The sequence below is a fragment of the Mirounga leonina genome, unplaced genomic scaffold, assembly GCF_011800145.1.
Source record: "Mirounga leonina isolate KUSES-001 unplaced genomic scaffold, KU_Mleo_1.0 Mir_125, whole genome shotgun sequence".
In the NCBI taxonomy this organism is placed as follows: Eukaryota; Metazoa; Chordata; class Mammalia; order Carnivora; family Phocidae; genus Mirounga; species Mirounga leonina.
In genome coordinates this window covers 19025547-19052573 of record NW_023270305.1, presented here as the reverse complement: position 1 = coordinate 19052573, position 27027 = coordinate 19025547, and the positions used below count along the sequence as shown (strand labels likewise).

General features: G+C 40.6%; 1 protein-coding gene across 5 annotated transcripts in view; it reads right to left on the bottom strand.

The window, feature by feature from the left end:
- Nucleotides 1–27027, bottom strand: part of TTC27 (tetratricopeptide repeat domain 27) — a 167943-nt gene that overhangs the window by 45732 nt on the left and 95184 nt on the right. For all 5 annotated transcript variants that reach the window (XM_035000887.1, XM_035000884.1, XM_035000888.1 and 2 more), the window contains 3 exons: nt 25578–25673; nt 21183–21305; nt 6465–6692 (listed from right to left, as the gene is read on the bottom strand). In XM_035000887.1, the coding sequence (XP_034856778.1) occupies nt 6465–6692; nt 21183–21305; nt 25578–25673 (447 nt within the window). The remainder of the gene's footprint in view (nt 1–6464; nt 6693–21182; nt 21306–25577; nt 25674–27027) is intronic.

Genomic DNA, 27027 nt, shown 5'->3' with positions numbered 1-27027 from the left:
TGGTTTGTTTGCTTTTTGAAAATGAATGCTGCCAAAGGGTTTATTATAAACTATACAAAAAGTTACCAAGCCACATTATATAAAAATAGTGGTACATGTAGGCCATACAATAAGTGATCAAACCACTGTAGCAAGAGAATTCAGACTGTTCCCCACATGCTTTATTTAGGTCTGCTCTGCTCTGCTCCCCATACATCTAGCCTATGATTCCCCATATTTCCCACTAATCCTGCCAACTGGTAGTCAGGTAACGTCATGCCTCGTGCGGGCCACAGCTTGGCACAAATGTCTGATATATGCCAGGGGGCTTATAAAGACACTGGTTCCAGTATTTCACCTACCAACACCCAGGACCTGAAGGAGGTGACTGTTCTCAGCACCTCTGAGCAAGCACAGTAGGTTATATCAGCAAGCATCCTGCACGCTGTCCTTGAAAGGGTAACGTAAGCAAGTTGTATCAGCAAAGGGTTGGAAAAAAAGAAATAGGCTGTTACTGGTCATTGTTCAGATTTTAGCACTGTACGTGGGAGCTCTGTCCACTGCACAGGCTTTAAATATAATATAGATGAGACTATGGCGGAAGATGGAAGTACAAAGTGGATGTCCGTGAAAACCCACTCCAACTGCTTTTTATGCAACAATTAATAATACTTCATTTATTTTTTTTTCGCTCTTAAAAATTTTATTTTTAAGTAATCTCTACACCCAACTTGGGGCTCAAACTTACAACCCCGAGATCAAGAGTCACATACTCTTCCGACTGAGCAAGGCAGGCACCACTGTAACAATTCTTGATAACTCACTATGTGTCAGGCAATGTGCATTTTGTATTAACTGTCTTATTTAATCCTCACATCAACCCTACGAGGTAGGTCCTATTATTTCCTCCATTTTTCAGGTGAGGAAACTGAGGTTTAGAGACTATTAAGCCACTTGCCTAAAGGCACTCCAGCAGTTATGGTGTAACTGGTACTCAAGCCCGGGTTGTAGGGCTACAGAACCTTAAACACTCTACTATATTCCCTCTCTTGTATACCCATGGGAAGCATGCTTGCCTATCATTTTTTAAGGGTATATTTTTTGAAGTACAACTATTGTCACAGAGAACAATACTTCATTTAAAAATGAAAAATCTTGGGACAAATGCTAAATGGGATGGGTTACCAGAATAACAAACATAAACCATTTATGTTGAACGAACACTCAAATTCATGGCTTTCGTCACGCTCTTCTCCCTGGGAAGCCAGTTCCCCTTCTGAACATCTACCCACCTTCCCCCATTTCGGGCACACTTGAGCTAAGCCCTGCACCATCTCCAGCACAGCCTTCCCTGACCCGGTCAGTCGTGGTGACCACCCACCTCCTCCTGACTGTAGATAGCCCTTCCACCTGCGCATATAATCACTGAACATAATCACTGCAGTAACATCATATAACCTTACAAAGGTGGGTGACCAGTTCAATAAGGAGGAGAGTTCAGGAAAATAAATGGGGTATAGCGGGGTGCGTGCTGGGGAGGGACTGACAAAAGAAAAGGAATATAGTGTGTGTACTGGGAGAGGGTGGAAAAAATAATAGGAAGTGATATTTTCCTTTTTCAGAGCTACACATACTGGTTTGATATCGGAGCAATTTCCTTGTTTTATTTTTTACATAAGTAGGGGACAATGGGAATAGTAAGTAGACATAAGGATTTCTGTTTTACTTCTGGTCCTGACACTGTGAGACCCTGCTTGGGAGGTTTGGCTACCATTTCCTCCCACTTTCTTCAGCTTCCAACAGCCCACAAACTCAAGTCTAAGGATGAATTTTAGTTGTTTCAGAAGTTTCTTGGGAAAATGAAACAGGTAGGAATGAGTGGACAACAGCCGGCATCTCGAAAGCACACATGGAAATGGTACACACATCTTCTGGTTCTCTAACAAATGTACCGCAGACAGCGCATTTGGTTTTGCAGACCCTCCCTGTATAAAACCAAACACTCCTGTTTTTATACCAATGTGGTTTCAGAAAATCATTGCAATGCACAAAAGCCATTCAAGTATCACTGTCATTTTGCCTAAGTTTTGTGATTAAACCTAACTGTTCGGAAATGTCTGAAAGAAGAGAATACATTTCTTTAAATTCCTTTTTCTATTAAATTCCGTTCTTCTATTTTCCTTCTATTCCGGAACTTAACGGAGATGGCAGCATGTAGGAGCTCTCCTTCTCCAGAGAGAGTTCAAACTCAGATCCCGGGTTCTCATGCCTACAGAGTCCAAGTGTGCATCTTGTAGTAGTTCGGTACAACTGCAGCATCGAATGGCTGCATACTTGGGCATGGCTCACAGCCTGCCTCAACTGGATCCATATGACAAACTACAAAATACCCTCGCATCACATCTGTTTGTATTGTGATGTTGCTTTGAGCAACTGTCATTGCTTTGTCTTGCTAAGTAATTAATTCAAAATTATATAATGAGACCATCAAGCCCTGTCAAGTCCTCCCTTGCAGATTCCCTCAAATCCATCCCGTTTTCCTCTTGCCCCTGCCATACCAGTAACTGTCACGCTAGACTAGTGCTGGCCTCCCAAACCTGCCCACATCTAGTATCTCACACGGCCACAATGTTGCCAGGACAATAAGCCTAAATTACCTCCATGCAAACCACATTCCTTCATTCAGAACAAAGCCAAACACAAATCAGCCCTTCAATGGCTCCCTGTCCGTCAAGTAAAAAGCCAAAGAGCTTAGCCTCACATTTAAGACCGTCTATAATCTGGCTCCAGTCCAGATTTCCCAATGAAACTGCCCTATTCCCTTTTACTCTGCAAAACTAGCCTATTCGCTAACTCCTCTGTTCCCAACAAACACACACACACACACATGCGCACGCACACACACACACAACCTTCTCTTTCTGTTTCCAGGGCTTTGCTCATACTGTCCACCTGCCTGGGATGCCCTCAACCACGGTCCTCCTGGCCTATTCAAGTACTGTCCTCCGAAGCCAAATGCAACATCCTATCTTCATTATCTACCATTCTATCTCTACTACCTCTTTGACGGCTATATAACTAATGCTTCACAAATAACTCACTTGCTATTTCTTTGATGCCTTATACTCTTCGCCACGTTCGCTTCACTGGATTGTACCAGAGGGTATAAACCAGCCTCTCTGGCAATCTGCTGCTCCTGTTTTGATGTTCTGTGCAGAGCAGACAATTAGTATGTATATCTGATTGACTAACTAGTTAAAGATATTATGTATTTGCTCACTCAACAAATATTTATTGAATCCCAGGAGGTGCTAGGCACTGTTACAGGCACCAGGAAAATATACCTGCCTTCATAGGACTTACATTCTAGGGAAGGAGAAATAGAATTCTTTTTTCAAAGTAAACTGTAAAAATATTAGAAGGTGCTAAGTGCTCTGGAGAAAAAGCAGGGAAAGAAAGTAAGGAGTATAAGAGAGAGGTGGAAAGTGGGCTGTGATTTTACACAGAATGATCGTGGAAGGCCCCGCTGAACAAGTGACATTTGAGCAACGACTTGAATGAGACAAGGGAGTGAGGTATGCAGATACCTGGAAGAACATTCTGGGCAGAGGGAGAGCAAGTTCTAAAACCCTGAGGCAGGAACGTGTCTAGAATATTCAGGGAAGAACAAAGAGGCTAATGTGGGGTGAGTGAGGCGGGGAGGGTAATGGGAGGAGCTAGGCTGGGAGAAGCCCAGCCAGCCATTCAGGGATCTGGGCTGTTATCACTAGGGAATGGAGCAGAGGAATGACACACCTGACTCACATTTGAAAGGACCCACTGGGATGGTCACTGAGAAGAGGCAGATGGGAATACGGACAGAGGCAGGAAGGCCAGTCAGGGTAATTTAGGATGGGGATAACCATGGGGACCAAAGTCTTTAGGAGGAGGAGAACAGTATCTCAGACACTGGAGATATTAAGTTGGAGTAACGCATGGGGAGACTGAGGGAGCAGTCAAGACACAGGGGACTAGAGTTCAGGGGAGAAAATGGGGCTAAAACCCACATGGGGGAGTTATTGGTGTATAGACAGTATCGAACCTATGGGAGCAGATGAAGTCCAAGGAGTCAGCATAGACAGAGACAAGGTCCAAGGACTAAGCCTAGGAACCCACCAAGACTGAGGAGGAGGAGCCGGTGAGGCAGGAAGAAAACAAGGAAAATGTGAATGCCAGTCTGTTGGGAAGAGACTGTGTGCTTGGGAGAGTAATCCATTTTCGTGATGAACATGGCACTGATTTAACTTACACTATGGAGGCTAAGAGGGAGTTTGTTTTTCACTCCTTTGGGGCAGCTGTGGGTAGGCAAATTTTAGGCAGGGGTACTAAGATAAACAAGGAGAGGATACAATTTTCCTAAAAGTAAAAGTACAATTTTGACAACACAATATTGAGTTCTGTTTTCTACTGGGACAAAAAAAAAAAAAAAAGCCTCGGGATAATCACATTAGTGCAGGGTTTGTCGATCTTGGCACTACTGACATTTTAGGCTGGATAATTCTTGACCTTAGGGGCTCTCCTGTGCATTATGGGATGTGTAGCAGCAGCCCTGGACCCCACCCACTAGATGGCAGTAGTAGCCCCCATAGCCGCCCCCCACCCCCAAAGCGCCAAATGCCCCTGCAGGGCAGAATCCGCCCCACCTGACAACCACTGACTTAGAGCAAGCGGTCAATAAAAACCAACTCTAAGTATACTTTAAACATCCTTGCTGCCGAATGCATCTGTTAATTTCTGCTGCTAATCTCTTCCCCGGATCTCTTACCAGCCAGCTGATTTGGAAGGTTCTCACTGTATTCATTACCCAGAGTGAAGAAAGCAATTAGCTCAAAGATGTACTTCCAATTTTTTTCAATATAAAAGATATGCCCCAAATCTACCCAGTTCAAAAATGGTCATCTCTGCCCACACCTGTTCATAGCAGCACTATTCGTAAGAGCCAAGAGGTAGAAGCAACCCAGTGTTCAACCATGGACAGATAAACAAAAGGTGGTACATCCATTACCATGGAATATTATGCAGCCTTAAAAAGGAAGGAAATTCTGACACATGCTACAACATTGACATTCTGCTGGTGGAATAAGCTAGTCACAAAGAGACAAATACTCTACTCATCTGAGGTACTTACAGTAGTCAGATTCACAGAGACAGAAAGTAGGATGGTTGCCAGGGACTAAAGAAAGGGGAGAATAGGGAGCTACCATTCAATGCATACAAAGTTTTAGTTTTACGGGATAAAAAAAGGTGTAGAGATGGCAGATGGTGATGGTTGCACAACAATGGGAATGCAACTAATGCTACGGAACTGTACACTTAGAAATGATGAAGATGGTAAATTTCATGTTATGAGCTTTTTACCACAATTTCTAAAAAAAAAAGCATACAGGCTCTCTGGTCAGACTGTCTTGAGTTCAAATACTGGCAAAATGCCCAGCAAGGTATCTGGCATACAGTAAGTGCTCAGTAAACAGTAGGAGCTGATTACAAATTAGTATTTTAACCAGAATTCTACCAATTCAGTCTGCATGTCTGTCAGGACCCATGGTTGACAGTAATGTGTGCATCTGGCGAAATAGGAAAGCAGTCATAAAGAAAGGATGGCTTAAAAAAACAATGACCATTTCTGAGAATAAAATCATTTTACCAACTATTATTAAGTACAAAGTAAGGTCAATTTCTTCCCCCTCAAAATTAGGTCCTCTCCTGTAGATTGACTTGTCACGTATTTTAAAGATCCAGACTCTTTTCGTATTATGTTTTCAAACCTTAAAAATTTTTTAAACATTTAAAAATATTTTTGTATATGTAAATATACTTTTTCTTAAATGATCAATAATCCATTCTAGATGTCACCCTGTTTATATGAGCTTTGCTTTCTTTTTTTTTTTTTAAAGATTTTATTTATTTATTTGAGAGAGAGAATGAGAGAGAGAGAGAACATGAGAGGGGAGAGGGTCGGAGGGAGAAGCAGACTCCCCGCCAAGCAGGGAGCCCGATGCGGGACTCGATCCTGTGACTCCAGGATCATGACCTGAGCCGAAGGCAGTCACTTAACCAACTGAGCCACCCAGGTGCCCTGAGCTTTGCTTTCATTATTGATTTCCACAACGCCCTGCCCCAGTCCTACAGAGGCTGTAAGTCAGACTCCCATTCATTTCCTCCTAACATAGCTGCTGAAAACGGAACCTAACTGTCATAGCTGCATGTGTCTTAAGGACAGTTAAAGGAAAGAAATAACAAAATAAAACAAAAAAGTCAATAACAGAAACACAACAGAAAGTGCCTAAGAGAAAGCCAATGCTTTCGATGACGAGCAAGAAGCAGTGATTGGCAGAGGCTCTCAGCTTGCAAAGAGAAGCTCACCAGGCAGGTACTCATTCAGTAAGAAACCAAAGCAAAGCAGAGCTAAGTGCCCGGCGCGGATGGGGCTTTCTGAATTGTCTCACCTGCATGGGATTGATTTTCACTGAGCGCTCAAAGCACTCCACGCATTCTCTGAACTCCTTGTTCCGCAGATGAAGAAGGCCTTTGGAGCGCTGGGCCCGAGCGCTGCGGTGGCGGGACAGCTCCCAGGCCCGGTCATAGCAAGAGTGGTCTCGAAGGACGTCTCCAAGCAAGCAGTACAAACTCGGCGTTTCTTTTTTCTCCAGCTCTTGCCTAAGGATTTCTTCTGCCTAGAAATAACAGAAATAAAAATCCTTGAGTGATTTCAGAGTCAGACAGAGCCTCTTAAAAAAAATTAGGAAGGAAAGAAGGGAGGGAGGGAGGGAGAAAAGAAGGAAGAGGCAAGCCCATACTGGTGAGGAAGGACCCCACTATAACATAACTTTAACATTGCCAGGTAATTCTTTCCTGGGGGAAAAGAAATAACTGTCTTTTCAGGGTTGGTAAGTTCTTAGTTAATGCTATTCCTCTGGGACCCAGAACATCACCATGATGAGTCAGTGGGTTTATGGGAGTCAGTAGATCCCATGGCAGGCCTAGTAAGTCATATGTACCGCTATGTCAACTTGCCTCAGGGGGAAACTATGTTTCCAAAAATCCCTTTCCCTTCAGATTTTGCATTACAGTTGGTCAGGGGGGAATTTGTTGGGGATCTGAAAGGCAGAAGTAAAGCAACAGCCTTTACTCTTGGAAGGTGGCCGTGGTTAAGTATGGTGTCACACAAGACGCAGAGATGTCCTGCAGATTCCAGCTTGTCCTTTGCTCTACGTATCCAGCTTATGCTTCTGATTGTGGACCCTGCCAACCAAAAGCAGCCCCGGGACCACCATCAGATGTTTCACTGGGGACCCCCAGGCTGGGAGCTACATATAGACAACAGCTTTCCACAGATCTCTCCACAAATTCCTCCTTTATGCTCCCATTTCAATGGCTGGAAGGACTCGGCTTCTCAGATGCCCTGGTAAGTTCTGACTTCTCCACTGTGCCAGTGCTTCAAGCAGACTGGGAAATGATTTCTTTCCCTGATCCTTCTACTCCCTCTTCCACACCTTCATTTCTCCAGCTCTCCGCACGTTCGTATAACATCTTATTCCTTTAGTAAGCCCCTTGATGGCATCCCAAAACTACTCAAAGTGCCTCTGCTTCCACCAACAAAACCTGAATGATATAATTTTTTTTCATTTTTTGCCTTTTAAACTCCTTATGTGTCCTCCCATTTGATAATGATTTACAGATTAGTTTTTATCCAATATGCATTAAATATATTATCTCACTTAATCCCTATAGTAAGTCTGAGAGGTGGATATTAATATGCCCATTTTTAATACGAAGAAATAGAAGTTTAGGGCGCCTGGGTGGCTCAGTTGTTAAGCGTCTGCCTTCGGCTCAGGTCATGGTCCCGGGGTCCTGGGATCGAGTCCCACATCGGGCCTCCCGCTCTGCGGGAAGCCTGTTTCTCCCTCTCCCACTCCCCCTGCTTGTGTTCCTGCTCTCACTATGTCTCTCTCTGTTAAATAAATAAAATCTTAAAAAAAAAAAAAAGAAATAGAAGTTTAGATTCCTTGGTCAACTGGTCATCCCAAAACCAAGAAATACTAAGTTGGAAAATGGGACCTTAATTTCAGGTTCCATACTTTTCCTATATTCCACAGGTGGGCATCAGCAAAAATGGTGGCCTAAGAACCTCTGAAAACTCCTTACTCCATAAAAGCAATGAGAAGACTGGCAGAAGGTATTAGAATCAACTTTTTCATACTCCTGGAAATTAACCAAAAACTTGAAATAATCCAGAGAATGTTTATTAAAAAAAAAAAATTGGTATCTTGGTAAGAAAAACAAGCTTTGTGTGATTTTAACTTGCACCATTCCTATTTCATTTTCTCCAACTCTGTAGTAGCCTTGAAAACCAACAGCAGGCTGGGGCGCCTGAGTGACTCAGTTGGTTAAGCGGCTGCCTTCGGCTCAGGTCATGATCCTGGGGTCCTGGGATCGAGCCCCACGTCCAGCTCCCTGCTCAGCAGAGAGCTTGCTTCTCCCTCTCCCTCTGCCTGCCACTCTGCCTACTTGTGCTCTCTCTGGGTCAAATAAATAAATAAAATCTTAAAAAAAAAAAAAAAAAAGGAAAACCAACAGCAGGCAATCATGGTGATTAGCAGCCTGGCAGCCACCAGAAGGAACAGAATGGGTTTAGAGGTCCTCTAAAGTCTCATTTCAAAAAAACTGTCATTATCTGACCTGGCTGGTGGTTTCCTGGAAGAATCCCCTTGCAAGGCTGTCTGTATTGAACCTACCTCTGAGTTTGCCCAGTGAAAAGCCTTTGTCAAACACAATTACAACTGGCTAATTTTGCAGCTGTCTGAAGTAGTAAATAACATGTGGGACAAACAATAGGCTAACCAAAAACTTAAAAGTGAAAAAAGGGAGGGAGATATACATAAGGGCTTTGAAAGGCTCCAACGTATTCATGGGAATCCAGAACGCCATGTATAGGGTGCTGCACATGCTCAGAAGAGACCCGAGAAGGCCCTAAGCTCTCACCTCAGGCTGACCTCGAGGCTTTGCACCAGCAGTCAGTGAAAGCTAAGACAGGGCTGTTAACTGCTTGCCTCAGTGTTGGAAGCAGGCCCTCACATACACACACACACACACAGCCCATCAGCAAAGACTGGGAGACTTGTTGATTCAGGCATTCAAGGAATTTTATGTCCAATCATTAGGTGACCATTAAGCTAACCACCCTGAGACTTCAGTGGCTGCATAGGACAAAGAATATAGATTTTACAGAATTATCAAGAAATATCAATAAACAAACAAACAAAAAAATCACAAACAGCAATAACAACCTGATTTCCAGGGTTGTCACATTATATTATTTAAAATGTCCAATTTTCAACAATTTATAAAAATATGCAAAGAAGCAAGAAAGTATGGCCATTATATAAGAAAAAAATAAAAGAGTGATCACTAGAAACTCACTGAAGATTCCCAGATGATGGGCTTAATAGGCACTTAAAACATACTATTTTAAATGATCCCTAGTACAAGGACTAAGGAAATAACTCAAAAAAAAAAAAAAAATAGTGGTACCTGGCTTAGCTCAGTCAGTAGAGCATGCCTTGACCTTGGGGTTGTGAGTTCAAGCCCCACACTGGATGTAGAGATTACTTAAAAAATAAAATCAAAAAAAAAAAAAGGGGGGGGGTGTGCCTGGGTGGCTCAGTCATTAAGCGTCTGCCTTCAGCTCAGGTCATGATCCCAGAGTCCTGGGATCGAGCCCCACATCCAGCTCCCTGCTCGGCGGGAAGCCTGCTTCTCCCTCTCTCACTCCCCCTGCTTGTGTTCCCTCTCTCGCTGTGTCTCTCTCTGTCAAATAAATAAAATCTTTAAAAAAAAAAAAAAGTGAAAATGACAAGGGAATTAAAATGACACAGTAGAAAATATCCATTTAGCCAAAAAGAAGGCAGATTGTAATAGGGAAAGAGAAAAGACATAAGACATATAGAAAATAACAAAATGACTAACAACATACTACATTATCAGTAATTAAATTAAATGTAAAAGGATTCAATACAACAATCAAAGGCAGAGATTGGCAGAAAGGATAAAAAAATTATCTGACTAAATGCTGTCTACAAGAGACAGATTTTAGATTCAGACACACAAAAAGGCTGAAAATAAAAAGAAGAAAGAAAGAGAGAAAGGGAGGAAGGGAGGAAGGAAGGAACATCATGTACACAGTAACCAAAAGAGAGCTGGAGTGGCTTTATTAATATTAGGCAAAATTTGGGCGCCTGGGTGGCTCAGTTGGTTGGGCGACTGCCTTCGGCTCAGGTCATGATCCCAGGGTCCTGGGATCGAGTCCCACATCGGGCTCCCGGCTCGGCAGGGAGCCTGCTTCTCCCTCTGACCCTCTCCCCTCTCATGCTGTTTCTCTCTTGCTTGCTCTCAAATAAATAAATAAAATCTTAAAAAAAAAATATATTAGGCAAAATTTGCCTTAAGACAAAAATTGTTAGTAGGACAAAGAAAGGATATTTTAATGATAAACATTCAATCCATCAAGAAGACATATTTATAACAACAGAGCCCCAAATTACATGAAGCAAAAACTGACATATCTAAAGGGAGAAATACACAATTCATCAATAATATTTGAAGACTTCACTTTCCAACTTTGGATAACAGATTGAACAGCTATACAGAAGACAGAAATAGAAGACTTGAACAATGCTATAAACCAACTAAGCCTAAAAGACATCTAAAGAACACTCCACCCAACAGCAGCAGAATACACATAGAACACTCTCCAGGATATTCTACATGTTAGTCTGTAAAACAAGTAACTGGGAATTTGAAAGGACTGAAGTCATACTTAGTATGCTCTCCAACTACGATGGGATGAAATTAGAAATCAGCAACAAAAAGATATTTAGGAAATTTACAAATTCATGGAAATTAAATAACACAGCCCTAAATAACCAACAGGTCAAAAAAGAAATCACTGCGAAATTTAAAACACTTCGAGATAAATGAAAACAACATGATATGCCAAAAGTTATGGGATACAGTGAAAACAGTGTTTAGAGGGAAATTATAGCTGTAAATCCCTATTCTGAAAAAGAAAAAAGATCTCGAAGCAATCATCTAATCTTTCACCATAAGAAACTAGGAGCAAAAAAAAAAGTAAACCCAACCCAAAGAAGCAGAAGGAAGGAAATAATAAAGATTAGTGTAAATAAATAAAGAAACAGGGTGCCTGGGTGGCTCAGTTGGTTAAGCGACTGCCTTCAGCTCAGGTCATGATCCTGGAGTCCCGGGATCGAGTCCCACATCGGGCTCCCTGCTTGGCGGGGGGTGTGCTTCCCCCTCTGCCCTCTTCCCTCTCGTGCTCTCTGTCTCTCATTCTCTCTCTCTCAAATAAATAAATAAAATCTTTAAAAAAAAAAATAAAGAAACAAACAAACAAACCAAAAGTTGGTTCTTTGGACTGAAATTACTAAAATCAGAAATGAAAGATGAGAAATTACTACCAACCTTATAGAAATAAAAAGGATTGGGGCGCCTGGGTGGCTCAGATGGTTAAGCGTCTGCCTTTGGCTCAGGTCATGATCCCAGAGTCTTGGGATCGAGTCCCGCATCGGGCTCCCTGCCCGTTGGGGAGCCTGCTTCTCCCTCTGCCTCCCTCTCTCTTTCTCTCTCTCTCTCTGTCTGTCTCTCATGGATAAATAAATAAAATCTTAAAAAAATAAATAAATAAAAAGGATTATAAGGATGTACTATACTCCACAGGTATCCTATACAAAAAACAGGATCTAAGATTCAGAACATCAAGTCATACCCTTTAAACACCTGCATGATCTAAAACTACCATTCTACAAATATTTATTCTACTTCTAACTGCACTGTAATATAGACCACAAAGATCACCAGAGTCCAAAGACACAACACAGACCTAGTGTTGGCAACCTTGCAAAGAAGACAAATACAACTAATGAAAGATTAAATAATAATCAGGAAAACCTTCACATTTGGAAATGCTAAGGTACTGAGGATTTCAAATACTTCTTTCACCAACTCATATCTATCTACACTCTTACAAGAATAAGGAACATAGAGAGTGGGTGGTATGCAACTTCTTGTTACCAAACAATATTGATTCTGGGTATTTTTTTCACCAGAACATGGGTCTGCAGAGCCAGAATGGGGCAGCTTCCTGAAGAAGTTAAGAAACACAAGAGCAGTGATCTTGTTTGGTCTGTACTGGCCTCTTCTTTCCTCAAATTCCTATCCCATATTTTTTTGTTAGATAAGTGAGTTCTTTCTCCTTGAGATCTTATACCTCTTCATCCTGCCAACAGAATGATCTTTCCCAAGGGCAAAGCTTGTAGGTAATATATTTCCTTTCTTCAATTAGTCACCCTGCATTCCTCAGTCGTCTTCTTCACTCTCTCCAAAATGCTCTATATGCTCCTCCCTCCTCCACTTAGCCACTCAATTTATGTAATTTATTATCAAATAAAGGACTATAAAAGATATGCCCAGTGAACATAAATAAAGCACAAGGGCTTATAATATCCCTTTTGCAATATCAAAATGTGGGTGGCCAGAAATCTTCACAGAATGCAAAAGGTTTGGTATTTCTGGCTATGGGTTGCTACTTCCCTATGGGAAAATACAGATGCACGTTTTTATAGAGTACAAGAAATTTGTCATGTAAATATCTACTAAAAATGATAAAACAGGGTGCCTGAGTGGCTCAGTCAGTTAAGTGTCTGACTCTTGATTTCTGCTCAGGTCTTGGTCTCAGGGTTGTGAGTTCGGGCCCCATGCTGGACTCCACACTGGACATGGAGCCTACTTGGAAAAAAAAAAAAAAAAAGAATAAAACTACATTCCCAAACACAAAAAGGCATACTTAAATGGGCAACTGGCTACAATTAAACTGGGTTGATTGCAAGAATCCTGTCAGCTGCAAACCCCAAAGATTATCCCTCTACCCAGATACACATACATATCTAGGCTGTTACAACAATCTGTTTTATTCTGTAATTGCAAACAACTAATTATTATTCTTTTTTTTTTTTTAAAGATTTTATTTATTTATTCATGACAGCCAGAAAGACAGAGGCAGAGGGAGAAGCAGGCTCCCAAGGAGCAGGGAGCCCAACGCGGGACTCGATCCCAAGACCCTGGGATCATGACCTGAGCCGAAGGCAGATGCTTAACCATCTGAGCCACCCAGGTGCCCCACAACTAATTATTATTCTTAATACAATTTTGTGGCAATAATTACACACAGCGAATCTCAGTTTAAAATGACATCAGCAGGGGCGCCTGGGTGGCTCAGTCGTTAAGCGTCTGCCTTCGGCTCAGGTCATGATCCCAGGGTCCTGGGATCGAGCCCCGCGTCGGGCTCTCCGCTCGGCGGAAAGCCTGCTTCTCCCTCTCCCACTCCCCCGCTTGTGTTCCCTCTCTCGCTGTGTCTCTCTCTGTCAAATAAATAAATAAAATATTTTTAAAAATAAATAAATAAAAATTAAAAAAATAAAAATAAAATGACGTCAGCAGAGGCTTACGTAGAACCTACAGTTATGGCTGAACTAATGATCCACTTGCTGATAACTGCATTGGTAACCCACACTGCTTAGAGGAAGGGTCCCACACTCAAACACCCAGAGATTCTTGCCAATTATTGAGAATGAATGAAGCAGGCTGGGGAGTGAGCCCATAAAAGAAGGAGCCACTGCCGAACTCCAGCCAGGTAGTCGTGTTTCCACATTGTTTCTTTTTTTTTTTTTTTAATATTTATTTATTCATTTGAGAGAGAGAGAGCACGAGTGAGAGGCAGAGGGAGAAGCGGACTCCCCGCCGATCAGGGAGACCAACTTGGGGCTTGATCCCAGGACCCTGGGATCACGACCTGAGCCCAAGGCAGATGCTTAACCAACTTAGCTGCCCAGGCACCCCCACATTGTTCCATTCTTTAAGAGAAGCCAAACAAAATACTTATTGCAATTTCAGATTTAGAGTTTTAAACTTCCACCCTACAGTGGACATCAACTGCGCTTTTTCCTGCCCAGCATCCCTGCGAGCACTTAGGTGCCTTTAGTCAGAAAAGCAGTTCAAATGCTAGTTCTGCTGACAAAATGTATGACTCCGAGAAAGTTAACTAATATCTTGAAAGTTTGTTCTTCATTTGTTGTCACCTACAAGAACAAGATGTGAAATGTCCCTAGCTTTTTGTCAGGCACACAGTAAGCCCTGAACTAATGTTTGTGTTCTTTCTCAACTCCCTTTACTGGAAAACTCAATTAGAAAGTAAGATGCTTGAGGTTTCACTGCTAGAAAGACAGAAGTGAACAGAAACAGCTTCTAGGGACATTAAAATTTTCTGTAAATAATCACATTGGTCAACTGTGTATAGTTCCTCCCACAGAAGAACTGCTGTTGTCAACTGTTGAATAAGTGATCATGTAACTGAGTCGAGAGGACTAGAGGAAGTGAAGTCAAAGGGGCAAACTTCTGATTATTACAAAGTTAAAGTTAAATTTTTCCACATAAGCTAATTTCAACCAATCATCAGTTTTTTTATGGAAGTGTGGAGAATTATGGGAGGAGATCCTAGAGATCTCAGAAAAAAATGTCTGGAAAAGATACAAACTGAGTGGACTACTGCTTTAGAGAAGGACAGCAGAGGGAGAAATATTTAGCTCGCAATATGATGGCCAGATAGAATTTGGAATCTGTATATAATTCCATCTTAGCACCTGCTCTATCTTACTAAAATATTCTATTTGTGTGCATCTGTACTATCAGGCTATAAGCTCCTTGGACGTTAAGTTCTGTCTCACTCCTCTTTGGTATACCATTGCCCAGCACACAGTAGGTACTCTATAAATGTTGGATAAATTCAACTGATGGCCCCCATAGGAGTAAAAGTGAAATTCAATCTCTGGTGAAAAGGGAGATAAAACAGTTCAGGAAAACTATTCATCCTCCAGCCAGAGCAATTATCAAAACAAAGTGCCCTTGTTGGCTGTGATTTATGCCTTGATTTTGTGAATGAGCAAAAGGCATTAATAATTAGAATGAGTGACAAGTATGGCCTGGCCTTCATCTGATGTGACATCTGCTCAGTATAGAGGGATGATCAGTTGGCAGAGCAGCAACTAGAAGAAGCCCTCCTGGCAAAGAATGAAGGGGGGAAAATGAGCTCTAGACCCAGATATGGTACTAACTATAACGAGGATCTTTGAGGCCTGCAGAAATGATTCTCTCTCCCCTCTCCTAGCAGAAAGGCAGTTTGCTCCTAGTCTAAATTCTTGTCCTATGAACAGCAACTGAGAGGTGAAAAGTGCAGAACACTTCATCCATCCCCAGTAGGTCGCCCCCAGCTAGACTTCTTCTGTGTGGTGGTGCCTAGTCCTGTTCACTCTCTTATGAGCCACGTGCTCACTAAGTGCTTTTTACATTTATGTGTGTGACGACACCATGCTCTGGCTTGATTTTCCAAAGGGACCTTGCCAGCATGAATACTCCAGGTCCAAGACAAAACAGAATAATTAAAAACAGTCCTAGTTATCCAATTAGCTGCTCATCTACTGTTTGCATTACCAAGTTACAGAGTATATTTTCCCTATTTTTCTCATTCAAGGGGGCACAACAACAGGTTTTGGCTTATAAACTGAACATCTAATTTCTTTCTTTTTTTTTTTTAGATTTATCTACTTATTTGAGAGAGAGAGAGAACACGAGCGGGAGGGGCAGAGGGGGAGGCGGAGAGAATCTCAAGCAGACCCTGCGCTGGGTGCGGAGCCCAAAGTGGGGCTCGATCTAACAACCCTGAGATCAAGACCTGAGCCGAAATCAAGAGTCAGCCACTCAACCGACTTGCACCCAGGCGCCCCTTGGACATCTAATTTCCAAGGGATTAACAACAGCCCCAGTGAGAGGCGGGTATGGAGAAAGGAGTGTGAGTTTAAGAGAAAAGGAATAAGCTCAGATTCCAAAATCTGCCACTTACTAAGGCTAATCAGTAAAGCGGTAAAAACAATTCATACTTTGTATGTTGTTACATTACAGAGATTATTAGATTAAAAGATTAAAATGGGAGGGGAGAGATCTCATAATTTGTTTTTAGAGAGAGAATACATGGCAGGAATTGAAGAAGTTTCTTTGGTCACATATAAAGTCCAAAGGGAGTACCTACTTGGAGATCTGCTTCAGTGCATTAACTACTCATGATGAAAGACTACAGGTCATTCATTTAGCAAATATTTTGAGGACTTACCATGTGCCAAGCCTGTGCTAGGTGTTGGGGAGACCTCTGCAAATACTATAGACATAAGTGTTCTTAAACGGCTTATAGTCTAGTAAGTGAAGTAAACCAGCAAATGGGATATCAGAGTAGTTTGGGTGCCACAGGAGCACAGGAAAACACCCCAAATCTGGGAGGGAGGTAGCAGGGAAAGATCACTGTGGAAAGTAATCGCCAAGGAAAAACCTGAAGAATAAGTAGGAGTGAACTGAAGGAGGACAAGTTCTAGACAGACAATAGCACATACAAAGGTCCTGAGGTGAAGCAATGCTGCAAAGTCAAGAAATTACAAGTAGTTTCAATCTGGTGGAACTTTGAGCACAGCCTCAATGAGCAAGTACAAAGGGGGATGAAGCAGAGATAAAAGAGTAGGGGGATAATGCAGTTAGCAATGTAAGCAGGAGTCAGATCATGAAGTGGTCTATAAACCATCCATGCTAAAGAGCTTAATCCTGGAGACGAAGGGAGTTACTGAAGAGTGGGAATGACCCGATCAGATTTATTTTTCAGGAAGATCACTCTGACTGCAGTGTGGGAAAAGAGTTTGGGAAATCTTTTACATCATATAAAAGGACTATTTTATTTATTTATTTTTAAAGATTTTATTTATTTATTTTGACAGAGAGAGACACAGCGAGAGAGGGAACACAAGCAGGGGGAGTCGGAGAGGGAGAAGCAGGCTTCCCGTGGAGCAGGGAGCCCGATGCGGGGCTCGATCCCAGGACTCTTGGATCATGACCTGAGCCAAAGGAAGACGCTTAACGACTGAGCCACCCAGGCACCCCTAAAGAAACTATTTTAAAAGAAACCTTCCCCGGAGTGCCTAGGTGGCTCAGTCGTTTGAGCATCTGACTTGCAGTTTCAGCTCAGGGCATGATCTCAGGGTCCTGGGACTGAGCACTGAATCGGGCTCCCTGCTCAGCAAGGATTCTCTCTCTCCCTCTCCTCCTCTCCCCTCGGCTCACATGCTCTCGCTCTCTCTAAAATAAATAAATAAATCTTTTTAAAAAAGAAAAGAAACCTTCCCTCCATCCCCCCAAAACCCAAACCAACTGCTAAAAGAATCTCAACTGTTTCAGAAATAAAACATTTACTTGTAACTTAAAGGAGAACTTCTTAAGAGCTTTTGGCTACAATGATCTGCAAACATAGCAAAATAAAAGATAAGGCTATGTAATGTCAGGTAAGCCTTGTTTGCTAGGAACAAGAGAAGAAAAGAGAGGTCGTTAACCGTTACCATTCCACTCCCTTTACGCCTACTTCCCGCAGGCAGTTTATACCAGCTCAATCTTTGTCTTTCATTTAGGGACCAAATTTGTGCACCAAAGTAAGAATTTGTTCATAGGCTTGGGGAAACTGCTAGAAGTGTGCCAGATAACTTTAAAAAACTACATGCTAACAGATGAGAACCAGTTCTGATCACAACATCAAGCAAAATTAATCTAAGCTATTTTGCCAATGGTCATTAAATAATGAGAATTTCTGTAAGTAGTGTCTAAATTAGAAAGTCTGAGACCCTACAATAATACGGTGCAAGCACCAGAACATAATAATTAGAATTAGATACTTTCTCGAATTTGCCTTTTAAAAATAAATTATGCCATTAAGCACTAAATGCGGGGATTAAAATTTCATAAACTTCTAGTTAAATCAAATGTGGTGACAACTACTGGCACATGACCAAATACTAAAAAAATCTCAGCTGTTTTAGAAATAAAACATTTGCTTCCAGCTTGAAGCAGAACTTTTTAGGGTCTATGGTAAACTGATCTGCAAATATAGCATAAGAATAACAGGTAAGGGAAGTCTTTTATGTGACAAACGAAATGCTAAATCAACCTTTAAAATAAAAAATTGGGGGGATGTTGGGCTGAAACTCACAAAAGGCTTTAAGACAAAGTAAATGACTACACATTCCTAAAAATTAAGATACGTACATTTTCTAGAATAATTAGAAACATGGGAATTTATCATTATCATAAGACAATGCTTACAAGGTCATGTGCCAATTAAAAAAACATTAATACTACAACTACTTTAGAGAACAGAGTCAAATCTGTTCTTTGAAAGGGATCAATTCCTTATTTTTTTCTTCTGCAATTAGAGAAAGTCTCTGCTTTTCATACTTTCTAAAAATAATTACATAAATTTAGTATTTTAAAACATGATTGGGGAGCTTGGGAATCAACAACTTAATCATTTTAAAAATCACTATTTCCAAAACTACTGTAATTTTATATAGAGTTCATTTATTTAGTGACCAGCATAAAGGACTAGCATAGTGAAGAATGACACAATGGGAAATACATTAGACTGGGAATCAAGATACTCATTCACCCATTTATTCCTTTGTTAAACAGCTGAATCCTGCTTTAGTGCCAGGCCTACAGACACTAAAAAAATATTTAAGTCCTCAAAGAAACATAATACTCTATTTCATCAAATTTGGGACACTATCAATCATAAGACTAACTCTTAACTAATAAAGAAAAAATGCTTTCAATTAAATGATGACATAATGCCTTGAATGAATCACATCAGCCTCTCGTTGCTTTGATATTTTTAAAATCTATTCAGAAAAATTTGGCAATTTTTCCTGCCTTCAATACATTGCTTGCCATTTTAAATGGCAATCTTTTTTTTAAATATATACATCTCTCTACAAAACACAGCTTCATCTACTTAGGGGTGCCCTCCTTTCTTGGCTCCCATAAAGCACTTAGTTGTTATTTTTGAAGAAAAGTAAATGAAATTGTGATGATTTCTCTAAAGGCAAATGTTTACTTTCACGAATACCAAATTTACATCTCTCTACTTTGTTTCAGTCTTTTCTGTGCGTTCGATGACTTTTTTGTTTCAATGCCAAATCATAACAAAATCTTTCTTGAAGATATTCTAAATGGCAATTAAATCCACCATATGTCGCAGTGACACCAGGTACAGAACTCTATTGAAACGATGACGCTAAATGTAACTGTGACTAAGTGTGGAGAGGCACAGGCAACGACAACCTACCCAGACGGCCACCGGACAGCCAGCAACTGGAAGATACCATCAAGTGTCAGACACATTCCAAATGCAGAGTGAAAAAAGATGTCTCAGAATCACAACTCGCGGGCGCCTGGGTGGCTCAGTTGGTTAAGCGACTGCCTTCGGCTCAGGTCATGATCCTGGAGTCCCTGGATCGAGTCCCGCATCAGGCTCCCTGCTCAGCAGGGAGTCTGCTTCTCCCTCTGACCCTCCTCCCTCTCATGCTCTCTGTCTCTCATTCTCTCTGTCTCAAATAAATAAATAAAATATTAAAAAAAAAAAAAAAAAAAAAAAAAAAAAAAAAAAAGAATCACAACTCGCGCAGCTCTGTGAGGAGAGGACATTGTACCTACTCGACAGACGTTACACCATGAAAACCTGTACAGAGGCAGATTAAGTGCCTGTAGATGAGGAAAATGAGTCATGGGGAGAGGCAGCGGGCCCACGTAACTTGCCCAGTACCACGAAGCTAGCACGTGGCAAGGCCAGCAGCTGAACTCGTACAGCCTGGGCCGAGAGGCTCTGCTTTGAACCACTGGGCCATGTGGCCTCTCAAGCTAATAATCAATAACCGGCTTTGTGACCTGAGGCAAATCACTAGAGACTCCTTTCCTTATTTTGAAACGGAGGGAACTGGAACAGATGATGATGGAGTTCTTTCCCGGGATGAAAATATTAAAATTCTATAATCTTCTACAGTAAAATTTTATTCCCATGCTGGTTTCTCCTTGCGCTAATACAATGCAAACCTTCACCGCCATTAGTGATGAGTGAAAAGAATCTTTTACTACTGGTCTAAAATAAGACATACTTAGGAAGGTATTTAAGAAACAGACACACATGGGGGCGCCTGGGTGGCTCAGTCGTTAAGCATCTGCCTTCCACTCAGATCATGGTCCCAGGGTCCTGGGATCGAGCCCCGCGTCGGGCTCCCTGCTCCGCGGGAAGCCTGCTTCTCCCTCCCCCACTCCCCCTGCTTGTGTTCCCTCTCTTGCTGTGTCTCTCTCTGTCAAATAAATAAATAAAATCTTCAAAAAAAAAAAGAAAAGAAACAGACACACATGTATTTGTACCACTACTTCTTTTTTTTTTTTTTTTTTAGGGTAATGGCAAAAAGTTGACTTAGAAATAAACGAGCCAGTGCGTGGGTTCTACTCTGTGTACTATACTTATGATAGAATTTAGTCATTTCAAAATTTAATCCAAAATTAACATATGACTTCAAGGTGTCAGTTTCAACAGATGCTCACAATGCAGAACTGCTTATTCTTTAAAAATGCTGCTCATTTATGAGCGGGAAAAAACAACAAATTAATAACAGATATAAATATTGCAACATCGTTCCTCTTGAGCCAATTTAAAGGTGGGATTAAGTGTACCACACACTTGACAACTCCTCTGCCCTAAGGAGGGGGGGGGCACCCTTTGGGTTTCCTTCTAGAGGCCCAGCCAGCTGCGCTCCCACCCAGGTAACCTCCCTTCGGCCCCACAAACTCTGATCATCAGGCAACCCACTGAGGTTTAAAATAATTCCTAATATTTCACTTTGAAGTTGTCCTCAGGAGGAGAGTTAGCAAAGGAAAGAGATCAAAATACAGTCTTTAACACTTCCATTATTCATTCCTAAACATCATACATCATATCAGTTTTGGCCTGCTTTTCTCTTTTACATATACACATACACATATACACAGTAAATTATTTGCCCCAACAAAAATCAGAGAAAACATTAAAAAGATTTCTGGTGGAAAAAGTGAGAAAGAGAACATAAATGAACTACTAGCAAAAGTGGGCTTAGAAAAACAAAGCAAGCGAGAAAGATGCCCCAAAACAGAAGGCTCTCATCAGTACTCGGAATATTCCTATTACATACCTTCCCATGCTGCCCAGCTCTCTCGTAACAAATGACAACATCTTCCCACATTTCTAGCTTCTCAAATATCTGAAGGGCTGAACTCGTGCATCCCAGCTCAAAGAGAAAACGTGCAAGTTGGCGCTAAAAGAGTCAAGTTAAAAGAGTCAAGTTAAAATAATGAACATTTCTTTATGTAAAGAGATTCCTGTTTCACTTGTGGGTGCGCTAACCTGCCATTTTAAGGGTCTGCTTACTGTAATAAATACATCATTTCTACAGTTTGACCTCAACTAATTAGAAATTTGCAATGATTCAATACTTACCTTTACTTTAGCAAGTTTCTTTATAGATGGCAAAGAATTAAAAAACTATAATATAGGAACTTTTCAAAACACTCAATATATCAATTTTTTCCTAAGAACCCAGAAGAACTTAAAAGCAAAATCAGCATTTCTTTCTTACCTAGAGATTCTGTGACCATCTCTGATTTGTAAAGCTGAGAGCCAATAAATCAACTTGGAAAACTCTAGTTAGAATGCCTGGTATCAAAAAGAAAAGTGTTGGCAGGGATGTGGAGAAAAGGGAACCCTTGTGCACCGTCGGCGCCAATGTCAACTGGTGCAGCCACCACGGGAAACAGTCTGAAGGCTCCTCAAAAAATTAAAAATAGAACTACTAAACAATCCAGCTTTCCCACTTCTGAGCATTTATTCAAAGAAATGAAAATATTCACTTGAAAAAATATCTCTACCCCCGTGTTCATTATAGCATTATTTACAATAACTGAGACACGGAAGCAGCCTAAGTGTCCATCAAGGGATGAATGGATAAAGAAATTGTTGTGTGCGTGTACACCCAACACACACACACACACACACACACACAGACTGGAGTCTTATGCAGCCATAAAAAAGAATGAAAGCTTAGCATGTGTGACAACACAGATGAGGTCGACCTGGTGGGCATTATGCTAAGTGAAATAAATCAGACAGAGAAAAACAAATACAGTACAATCTGACTCACATGAGAAATCTGAAAAAGTCAGATTCATAGAAACAGAACAGACTGGTGGCTGCCAGAGGTTGAAGGGTGGTGGTGAGAGAAATGGATGAAGGTGGTCAAAAAATACAAACTTCCAGTTCTAAGTAAGTTCTGAGGATATAACGCACAGCATGCTGGCTACAGTTAATAATACTGTATTATATATTTGAAAGATGCTAAGAAAATAGATCTTAAATTTCTCATCACAAGAAAAAAATCTGTAATTATGTGAGGAGATAGGTATTAACTAAACTCACTGTGGTGACCATTTTATAATATATAGCTATATTAAATCATTATGTTATACACATAAAATGAATACAATGTTATGTGTCAGTTATACCTCAAACTGGGAAAAAATGAAATTGAACTCAAATAAACAAATAATAAAAATTCTAAGCAGTTGACATAAATGACAGAAATCTATACATTAGCACTTGTGTACTTTATTCATGAAAGCATCTCTGGGTCTTTCTAACTCAGATCTACTTAGATTTATTTAGGTTCTAAAAGACTTAACTATTTTATTTCCCAGCCTTGGCAGATAAAAAAGGAGGCAAATTGTGGTAAGGTTATTCAAAGTTAAACATATCAAAAAGTAAATATATTGTGGTTTATAAGTGGTCCATCCTGCAGGAATAGAAAAAATACTAGAAAGTTTTAAAAAGTGAGGTTCAGGGCGCTTGGCTGGTTCAGTCAGTAGAGCATGTGACTCTTGATCTCAGGGCCATGAGTTCAAGCCCCACAATGGGTGAAGAATTTACTTTAAAAAAAAAAAGTAGGTGAAGTTCTTATATAATGCATGGTTTCATATTAGTGGAGAACTGTGTTGTTTTAAATACAGTTTTACTGCTCTTTCAAAATTCAATACATATTTAAGAGTTAAGAAGTCAATGGATATGAAAAATCTACATTGAAAGAATTAGAAAGTAAAATGAGATATACCTGAAAGTTATAAGCTAATATATTTAAAAAAAATAAATACAAGGAATGATCTAATTCTTCTGTATGCCATAAATCTGGGGGAATTTGGCTATTTTAGGATATTTGGACATTTTAAAAAACTGAACATAGCATATGGGAGCTGAAATAAATCTTAGTGCTCACACGGTAAACAGTTTATTTTTATTTATTTTTTTTTTAAGATTTTTTTATTTATTTGACAGAGACAGAGATAGCGAGAGCAGGAACACAAGCAGGGGGAGCAGGAGAGGGAGAAGCAGGATTCCCGCTGAGCAGGGAGCCCAACGTGGGGCTCGATCCCAGGACCCTAGGATCATGACCCGAGCTGAAGGCAGAAGCTTAACGACTGAGCTGCCCAGGCACCCCACACGGTAAGCAGCTTAATCTTTCCATTTAATAGATATGGCATCTAAGATGGTAGGGCTAGCTAGAAGCGAAAGACTGATTCTCTTTTTACAATAAACTACGCTACTACTTTTTGATCTTTAAAAATAATACATAAAGATATGGTCATTCCCTATAATGAAAGAAAAAAATGATTTAAATTGTTAAAGAGAATGTTTATCTAACCGCCTAAAGATCCTAAAATCCACAGCTTCCTAAACAGATAAAATAAACATTTTGCCTAAATTCTATTTGAATAGTATTTAATTTTCCTAATGCTTCTGTTCAGAAATAGACTGAAAGCTACACCCTCAACATACATGTTTTGTCATAATAATAGCTCAGAATCTGAGACGTTTATCCACCACAAACCACACAGGACAAGGCACTTAATTTCATAGATCAGGGTCAAAAACATATCAAAAAGTTCCAGCTATTAACACCTTCTTGATAAAGAAGGTACTTCTTTTGAGATAATATAATAAAGCTTTTTATTTGCCTGTTATATTGAGACTCCTTCAATAAAGTGAATTCCAATGTGTAATAAATCCCCTACTTTACTCTGTGCTTAAGAATATGACATACTCGAAGAGGGCGCCTGGGTGGCTCAGTCGTTAGGCGGCTGCCTTCGGCTCAGGTCATGATCCCGGAGTCCTGGGATCGAGTCCCACATCGGGCTCCCTGCTCAGCAGGAAGCCTGCTTCTCCCTCTCCCACTCCCCCTGCTTGTGTTCCTGCTCTCACTGTCTCTGTCAAATAAATAAATAAAATCTTTATAAAAAAAAAGAATATGACATACTCGAAGAAATCTAACCATGGGGATTCAGAGTCATTGAATGGTGGGCTGGCATTTATAATTCTAAATCACTACCTATGTGCATAATCCAAAGAGAAAGGACAGGAAGCTGGCTGAAATGACAATAGTTATGAAATCATCTAGAAATTTCTGCCTGTCACCATTTCACTCTACTTAACTTCTCAGTGCCACAGCTTCCTCATCTATAAAATGGGGATATTTCACAATTGTTGCAATAAAATAATGTGTGCAAAATGCAGAACAAAATGCATGCGTCATAATAAGTATGCAGTAAAAGCTGGTTGTTATTAGCTGGCATAATTACAACCCAATGAAGAGATAAGGAAAGGAGGGAAACTAGACTAAAAATTGGGAAACCAGAGACCTACTTCATGACAGCTGTGTGATCAACATCGGTAAAGTGTAGTTAATTGCCCTGGGCTCAGTTTTCTTCTCTGTAATATTAAGAAACTGGACCAGGTGTCTAAGTTGCCTTCAGTGCTAAAAATTTTACAAAATAGGGGAACCACACCCATAACACAGGGGCTTGAATCTCTATCCCAAAATGGAGCTTTAGGAGGTACACCAGGTATTCTTATATCTCAGAAAAAGAAAAGTAGTCAAGGGTATCTCACCATATAGAGCAAGAAACAACTGCTTTAAGTTGTTCTTGTAAACAACTTGGTTAAAAGGCTCATTCTCGAGTAGAAGGTCCTAATGGGTTTTTAAATATAAAGTTACTTTGAAAATGAAAGCTTCTGTGGTTCTCCCATTACTTAATTTCAAGGATTCTATTTAATATTGTTTTAAATTCTTTTAAAAATGTTTTATTTTTTATTTTTTTAAGATTTTATTTATTTATTTGACAGAGAATGAGAGAGAGAGCACATGAGAGTGGGGAGGGTCAGAGGGAGAAGCAGGCTCCCTGCCGAGCAGGGAGCCCGATGCGGGACTCGATCCAGGGACTCCAGGATCATGACCTGAGCCGAAGGCAGTCGCTTAACCAACTGAGCCACCCAGGCGCCCTTAAAAATGTTTTAAAAGTTTAGTATCACTTTAACCAAAAGAGCATTTTTAAGTAATTGGCAATTCCCAGCTAGATACTTTTATTCTTTCCATTGAAATATTTGAAAACTTCAACATAAACTGAAAAATCATCCTTTTCTAGTGTATTTATCTTTCAAAAGCAAAGTATTTTCCATACCCAATGACAAAGAGCAACAAAAATACCTGAATGGCCCAGTGAGGGGGTACTTGACAGCAATAGAAAATCTTCAGACGTTCCAATACAGATGTAGTCTTATCTTCAAATTGGTCTGCAAGAGCCTTAAGAGGACATATCATAATCAGAATCTATATGTGTAATAACTTTAAAAAAAAAGATTTTATTTATTTATTTGACAGAGAGAGAGAGCACAAGCAGGGGGAGCAGCAGGCAGAGGGAGAAGCAGGCTCCCCGCCGAGCAGGGAGCCCAACGTGGGGCTTGATTCCAGGACCCTGGGATCAAGATCTGAGCCGAAGGCAGATGCTTAACCAACTGAGCCACCCAGGCGCCCCTGTAATAACTTTTTAATATAAATAAGATTCTTACTGTAAAAGTTACACAAATGGACATATAAACAATAAAGAACACAAGTCACTTTTTCTTTTAAAGATTTTTTATTTATTCATTTGAGAGAGAGAGAGAGAGCGCACAAGCAGGGGAAGGGTCAGAGGGAAAGGGAGAAACAGACTCCCCACTGAGCAGGGCACCCGATGCATGGCTCGATCCCAGGACCCCGGGATCATGACCTGAGCTGAAGGCAGATGCTTAACCAACTGAGCTACCCAGGTGCCCCCACAAGTCACTTTGATGAGGTGATGAAATGTGTGAATTTTTTCTTGAATTTCTTCAAACGTTTAAAAAACTTTCAAATTTTTGGGGTGTTGAGTTTGAGAAGTTCTTTATAGATCTTGGATACCAGCCCTTTATCTGCAGTGTCATTTGCAAATATCTTCTCCCATTCTGTGGGTTGCCCCTTTGTTTTGTTGACTGTTTCCCTTGCTGTGCAGAAGCTTTTTATCTTGATTAAGTCCCAAAAGTTCATTTTTGCTTTTGTTTCACTAGCTTTTGGAGATTTATCTTGAAAGAAGTTGCTGTGGCCGATGTCAGAGGTTACTGCCTATTTTCTCCTCTAGGATTTTGATGGATTCCTGTCTCACATTGAGGTCTTTCATCCATTTTGAGTTTATCTTTGTGTATGGTGTTAGAGAATGGTTGAGTTTCATTCTTCTGCATGTGGCTGTCCAATTTCCCCAGCACCATTTATTGAAGAGGCTTTTATCCATTGCATGTTTTTTCCTGCTTTGTCGAAGATTATTTGACCATAGAGTTGAGGGTCCATATCTGGGTTCTCTATTCTATTCCATTGGTCTATATGTCTGTTTTGTGCCAGTACCATGCTGTCTTGGTGATCACAGCTTTGTAATATAGCTTGAAATCGGGCAACGTGATGCCCGCAGCTTTGTTTTTCTTTTTCAACATTTCCTTGGCAATTCGCGGGTCTTTTGTGATTCCATAAAGAACTTCTCAAACTCAACACCCAAAAAACAAATAATCAAGTCAAAAAATGGGCAGAAGACACTTCTCTGAAGAAGACATACAAATGGCTAACAGACACATGAAAAAATGTTCATCAT